Below are 7498 nucleotides of genomic sequence, written 5' to 3'. Positions count from 1 at the left end.
GGGGTTATTTATAGGGGTATTTTGGGGAAAATTGGGTTAATTGTCCCAATGGGATAATTTTACCCATTGGGATAATTTGAGTGGGATAAAATAAGGTAAAACGAGGTAAAATGGGATAATGAGACAATTTGAGTGGGACAATTGGTATAACATCTACAACATATACAAACATATACAACATAAGAATGCACATCCACAACAAATTGTTCCTAGGATTATCAAGCTCGAAAGAATGCCAAGTTCCTTCGTTTATTCTTCTAATGATGATTTACATAAAAACTAAATTTAGATATTAAATCTCATCCACAAATTTACAAAAAAAATCAATCAATTACCCACCCACCCACACATCCACCATGAGATCCGCCCACATCTCCTCCCTCCTCCTCCCTCCTCCTCCTCCTCCTCATCCTCCCCTCTGTAAAATCCCAGCAGGCCTACGAGGTGAACAACCCCTAGCTCAACTGCGGCTACACCTGCAACTCCCTCCCCTCCTGCCCCTCCTTCATCTCCTACCGCTCTCAGCCGCCCCTCCCCCTCCCTCCATGCCATCGGAATCAAAGCCCTCAGTAGAAACATTTCGTCCACCAATGCCGAGCAAAGGCACAAAAACAAAGAACAAGTTGGGGGCGGCAGGCGAGGAGGGAGAGGAAGTGGTCGAGGGCGACGGCGAGGTGGAGGGAGAGGGTGGAGGAGAGGAGGAGGGAGGAAGAGGAGGAGGGAGGAAGAGGAAGGTTTACCCCATCTTGTTCCAGCGACGAATTTGGAGTAATTTTGAGGGTGATGCGTAAGGGGGCTTTATATAGTTAGGGAATTTTGAGGAAAAGTGAGGTATTTGTCCCACAATTACCCTAACAAACCAATAACACCACAAAAGTCACTCTAGTTCCAATTACACCAATGAATAACACCAAAAGTGTTGTTCCAAAAATTATTGCATTATCCCCAAATTTACACCAACAAATAACCCCCGAATGATGATAGGGGCCACGCCTCACACGTCAAAGTGAGTAAATGGACCTCTATAATCAGGTCGGGTTGACGCGCAACAGGTCAAGTTTGGGATTTGTGCTTGCGTCATCCCATCTCTCAAAATACTCGTATCTAGGCAAATGCAAATGCACATAGGAATCATGATTTCGTCTTATAAATTTTTGATTTGACACATATTAAAGAACTCAATGAAGACACTGAAGATATCCTACCTACTAATTAGTTATTGTTGATGATGTGTCACTTATTAATTATTGATGCGCAAAATGCAACTATCCCCTTGTTGATGATACCTGCATATTAATTTGATTTGACTCCCATAATCATGTATAGACTGAAAAAAAAAAACAGACTGAAAAGATGTGAATCATATGCCCCTCATGAAGGTTCTCAAGAAATCGAATGTATAACCTTTCCAGCACAGTATTTTTCAACACCAAGATGCATAAAACATGCCAAACCAATTCATCCGCAATCTACTCATTATTACAGCATAACATCAAAAGCAATTCCGGTGTTATTATTAAAAGAAATCTAATTACTTCCTTAGCTCTTCACTGAACAGGTAGATACCTACTAATCGTCTTCAACCCATTGTGTAAGATGGAGAAGGTAAGTTGATGACAGTGCTCTTGATCATCGTCATCATGTTAATACTGTTTGTGATACCCTGTGATCCTATACCGCTGTCTTTAAGACCCTGAGAGAAGACAAAATATCCATTTTAGAACCACTAGGCGTTAATTATCATGAGACTATAAATTACAGCCCTCAACCATCAACACACTTTTGAAGTTTTAGTGCACCTGGAGGGGCTTTAAAATACAGTTCAAATCCCACCCAACACATAGTTAAGGCGAATTTAGAAAAAAAGGTTAATTAATTGTGGATAGACCCCTTACTATTGCCTAACTGAGGATATAACTTCTGTAAATAACACCCTGGGAGAGAAACCTTTTCGATTAGCCTCAAAAAGAGGAAATTGTTTTTTGGTAAATATTTTTTTGACATCTTTGAACTTCAAGTGCAATGGAAGGGACTCTACTTAACAAGCCAGGTTCACCCAACACAGTTAAAGTGGATTTAAAAAAAATGTACTGCTGCGTAAATAACCATCAAGCCTCACCACAACATGACAAATCCAGAGTTTTGGTAAGCCACATTTAAAGCAGATTTAAAAATAAGAGAATGTTGTCATACGAGCCTGGTTTTGGCCCATGAAAAGGGTCTTCAACCCTTACCACAACTTCAAAGTTTTGATGTAATGGAAGGAATTCCGAGAAATACTAATGCATCAATTTAAATTCTGTGTCACATATTTCCCCAGGACATGAAATAGTTATATACCTGGAAGGGGAAGTGATCAGGTCCCCTAGCCGGTGCTGAATTGATTTGAACTGTACCCGTCTCCATAGCATCACTGATCATGATTGCTTTGTTTATGTCCTTTGTGAAGACACAACCCTGTGAGATAAAGATACATGACAGAAATTAAGTGTATATTTCAGCACCAATAGTCGAAAACACGGAATGAAAATTATTATGTAGTCATTTCCTTCACATACCTGAAGCCCGAAATTGCTAGCATTGCAATGATGGATGCCCTCCTCAATAGAGTTTATCCTAATCACGGGTAACACTGGCCCAAAGGGTTCCTCCCAAGCAATCCTCATATCAGGCCTAACATTATCTAACAAAAGAGGCCATATGAGATTCCCTTCCCTCTTGTACTCCTGACAGAATGTCGCACCCTTTTCTTTCGCATCCATAACGAGACCCTCAATGAAGTTAGCTGAGGACTCCGAAACCACCGGGGTTATATCGCAGTCATTTTCTGGTGGTCCTACTGTAAGTTTTGCAACCTTGGCGTTGACCTTCTCTACGAGTGCATTGGCTACTGATTCCATCACTAGTACTACTTTAACTGCTGTGCACCTTTGACCACTGTAGGAGCAAAAGAATATTATTATCAATTCTAAATCAGTGATCAATATTATACTGTGTTAGTGCAATTGATTAACGTCCTATATCAGTGCAATCATCAGAATACTTTATCACTTTAATCGCCAATATTGTGTCAGTGCAATCAAATCGCTTCATCAGGGCAATCACCAACTTCAAATCTACGATTGGGTGTTTGTTGCGATCTCATTCCTCCCAAGCCTCTACAGGATTTCTTTTCTTATGAAATAGCAATTAATGTTACTTGGCATATGCAATTTAGATGTTAAAAAAAAGGGTCAAAATTCAGCTCGAATTTCTCAGTGCAACTAGAGGGACTCTACTTTAGCTTATCGTATTTGTTGGGGTTTCTTTTTTATAAGTATATCAGAACTATATTAGCTCCATTCTAAATCTACCGTAGCTAGTTCATTGTTTGATAGTATTTCCTAATGTAATCTAGTTTTCTCCTGAGCTAGCATTTGTTTAAAAGCTGGATTATTCAAGTTTTGTATGTCCTTTTAGTACTTTTGTTTTTCCTTAAAAACCTAAGCTTTTGTTCCAACAACGGCTGTCTGCTTCTATAAATATCAAGTTACGCTAAACTTAAATGTTTAATCAACATGAATAGATGTTTGATCACCTTAACTTTGATATACTTCTAACTTTACAATTGACAAAGATATATGACCTGTAAGAGAATCCTCCTTTAATTATATTAGCAGCTACCAAGTCCAGATCGGCATCTTCAAGCACAATGCATGCATCTTTTCCCCCCAGCTCCATCTGAAGCGGGACCATGCCAGCCTTTTTCGAAATGGCAATTCCAGTATCACCTCCGGTGAAACTAAGATGACAAGAAAGATTTTTAATATAAATTAAGGATAGTTTTAGCAATGAACTTACGGTAGCAATATATTTACATGAAATAGCATACCTTATGCAGTTAACACCAGGATGCATAGTTAGAAAATCACCAATTTCTGATCCTTTCCCAGTGATGCAACTTATAAGACCCTTTGGGAAACCTGCTAAGTGAAAGCAATGAACCATATGCAGGGCTGCCACAGCTCCCTGGATCGAAAAATTACACATAATGTTAAATATAAACTAAACAATAGATGGTCGTTTCATCTACATTTTTACCATGATACCTGAGTTGGAGGCTTGAGCACAAGAGCATTGCCCGCTATCAGAGCTGGAGCGATTTTAGAGACTGCCAGGTTAACAGGATAGTTGAAGGGAGGGATTGCCAAGACAACTCCAAGAGGAACCTGAAAGCAACCATAATCATAAATAGTACAAAAATGTTAAATTCGATCTTATGTTAAGCTGGGAACATGGGACTAAAAATTGCCTGTTCCATAAATTCCAAGGTTGGAACACAGGCAATGAACTTTAATGGATTCAACACAATAACTGCTGAAAACCGCAAATATGAATCTGATGTGACTCCACTGGTCCAATATATAGATGCATATCATGGAATGAAAACCAAAGAACCAACTAGCAGACCATTTTTTAAAAAGGTTAGTATTTTCGTATTGATCTTCATTATAGAGCTCAAAGACTGCAAGAAAAAGACTCTTTGTGGAAGAAAAAAATTTTGTGAAGACATCCAGCAGTTTAGCGAGTATCAAGAGAAGAATGTAAGTTGACAAGTAGCCAATAGGTCCTGAATAGAATCCGTGAACAGATAGCACTAGAGAAGCCGACAGCAGCTTTATTCCATCTTTTCTTCGTGTTCTAACTGATTCTCTGAATTTTCTGAGTCAATAGATCATCAGCGTAGTGTCAGCTTGTTGCACTTCGTGTATACTTTACTTTGTTAGTTCTTGGTACATGTTTTTGTCCTTATTTCCTTATATGAAATCTCTAAACTTTCTAGTGTTCTCTTTGACATGTCTTATAGGACAAGTTTTGTGCACGACGAACGTTGATGGAATGATTTTGTTTCTTGATAATCTTACATCTCTCACAACAGCAACTTCTCTGTATATCTTCCTTATCATGCTTAGTCTAGTCCAATATTGCTCGTATACCTTCTACACCATCTAGTATCGGTAATTCCACATTTTCAAGATGTTCATAATCCTTAATTTGCTACTCTTACTTTTCTTTACCCCTTCTTCTGATCTTGCTTATCATCGATAGCCTCTATAGAATACACCTCCACGACCACGACCAATTTCAACTTCAGATCCATCACCATAGCTGTAGACGCAATCAGCCAATTCGTTGCTCCATCTAGTTTAGCTAACTCTTGCCAAGTCCCTTTCAATCAGATGATTTTATTATACATGAGTTATGCCATCCTCTCTGTGTACCGTTATTCTATATGGTTTGGATGGATCTTCTTCTCGTATGGTATATGATATCTGTCAAGAATGTCTTTGGCTAATCAAGGTGACCGCACCATTAGAGAATTTAATGGATTTATGCCAATATGCTAAGAAACATGCTGCACTGGAGTCTTGGACACTAAAGCGGTTACTTTCCAAATGACCCTGATACCTCTGCTCAATCTTCAATCATTAAGGTTTTTACTCCGCAGCCTCGATGTTTCACTGCTGATGCAAATACCCACAATGCCCATATAAACCACCAGATCTCTATGGGTTGATTGCTCAAATTTCGTATGATTTCAATATGATCCTTTTCTCACTAGAATCCAGGCTCATCATGAGCCAAAGTCTTATAGGAGACAGCTAAAGGTCCAGCCGACAAAATACCATGAAAGTGAAACTTTATGAACTTCAATAGACTCATACATGGTATTCTGTTTCGTTACCTTGTGGGAGAAGTCCAATTAGTTGCAAGTGGACATACAAAGATTATAATAAAAAAACTTCTTTGATGGGTCAATGGAGAGATAGAAAGCTCAATTAATAGATAGAGGTTTCTGCTGAGGATTATCATATTCGCTACGAGGAGACATTTGTTCACGTCTAAGATAATCACAGTACATGTTCATGATAAAACTAGCTGAAGAAGTATAAGTCCAGCCTTCATCAAGACAGTTACGTCCTCCGTGCACAGTTTGTTAGCTTGGAAGGTTCAACCTCATTTTATGCAATACAAGTTGTGTTTTTGTATTTTTCTCAAAAAAAAATGTTGTGTTTTTGAATTAGTTTCAAATAGACTCTTTCAATAGCTTATGTACGCAATATTCAAATTCAACACGGTTTTAAGCTGATTCTAAAACCAATAGGCAATGTAAATTGAATTCGTGATGAAAATTTTAGAAGATTAAACAATATTTAAGTAGACTTTTACAATTTACATGACTCATAACAGGTGTACATAGCTCCGCCATTTTCAGTAGGTAGATGCTCTAAATACCATCCGTGATGGTGCTAGTTTAATTACCACAGATGATCTTTTACATTTATCCATGTTTTTTTCCTAGGAATATCCTTGTTTTTATAGGATTTTAATGCTGCAACAACCAAGTAGTAAAAGTCAATCGATAAGTTAATTCCAAGATTCAATTAGTAACATGGACCCAAAAACAATAAAATAATAAAAAATAAAAAAGGACCAAGCAGCTGAATATTCCAAGGCACCAATTAAGATTCCTCCCAACAACCCCAACTTTCAGTTTGCATCCATAAATAAAAATTTAATAGTTTCTTATCTTTTTTTTTTCTTTTTTGAACTTGAGAGCCCACCGTAGCAAAAGTTATGCACCTACGGTACACTCATGTTTTTCGTTACATTGTGTCGCGGGCATTAATTAGTTTAAATGGTATCCATATTATGTGACAAAAACCGCTGATAGCCCATCACAGCAGAAGTTATGAACTTTTATGGTACACATGTCTTTAGTTATGTTACGCTGAAGGCGTCAATTAGTTTAGATGGTATCCATCCATATAATAATAGAACAAAAATACGTACCTTGGAAGAGAGACAGTATTTGCTTCGTTCGTTGCCTGGGAAGCTGTCGGAAACGAGGAACTTGCCCTCGCCTAGTATTCTCACTCCCTCCTCCGCGGTGTAGGATACCAGGTCTCCGGACCTCACAACCTTTTTACAGTTTCCACCACACAAAAAGAGTATTAATATCCTCCACCACACAAAATGGTAAGGTTAATGTAAAAGGGGACCATCAAGATAATGAACAATTGTCAAGATAAAATGCCCTACATAACATCGGACATTTATTTAAAGCCAAAAGTTTAATAAATTACCATCAGTTCTCGTGTTGCTTTTAAATTAATGTACCATCATTTTTTCCCCATTACAATATATTAATTTCATGTTAGTTTTAGTTGGGGTGGAGGACACAAACCCGGATCTTGTACCAAAATACCCATCAATTCTATTTTTTGCCCCGTGTAACAATATACTATTTTACATTATTTATTTCAATAACAGTAACAAAAAACAAGAAACAAATATATAACAGTTACGTCGCGGCCGCAAGAAGAAAACAAATACAAAAAGGTCGAGTAGTCAGACCGGCGGGTGAGCTCACCTCGGTCACGGCATCCTTCTTAGGCTTAGCGATCTCTTTGACGAGGCAGTCAGCGATCGGGGCTTTGTTGTCCTTGAGAATAGC

At 38.3% G+C, this 7498-nt stretch overlaps 1 protein-coding gene across 1 annotated transcript in view; it reads right to left on the bottom strand.

Annotated features, from left to right (window-relative positions):
- LOC109851456 (NADP-dependent glyceraldehyde-3-phosphate dehydrogenase) overlaps positions 1368 to 7498 on the bottom strand; it is a 6640-nt gene continuing 509 nt past the window's right edge. The window contains 8 exon segments of the mRNA XM_020421589.1: positions 1368 to 1693; positions 2341 to 2457; positions 2559 to 2937; positions 3626 to 3781; positions 3872 to 4008; positions 4089 to 4208; positions 6835 to 6963; positions 7415 to 7498. The exon segment at positions 7415 to 7498 is cut by the window's right edge and continues 68 nt beyond it. Coding sequence (XP_020277178.1) covers positions 1580 to 1693; positions 2341 to 2457; positions 2559 to 2937; positions 3626 to 3781; positions 3872 to 4008; positions 4089 to 4208; positions 6835 to 6963; positions 7415 to 7498 — 1236 coding nt within the window. The 3' untranslated portion in view covers positions 1368 to 1579.

Source organism: Asparagus officinalis, chromosome 8, assembly GCF_001876935.1.
Source record: "Asparagus officinalis chromosome 8, Aspof.V1, whole genome shotgun sequence".
NCBI lineage: Eukaryota > Viridiplantae > Streptophyta > Magnoliopsida > Asparagales > Asparagaceae > Asparagus > Asparagus officinalis.
The sequence above is the reverse complement of the archived record's forward strand: the minus strand, read 5'-3'. Positions and strand labels throughout refer to the sequence as shown.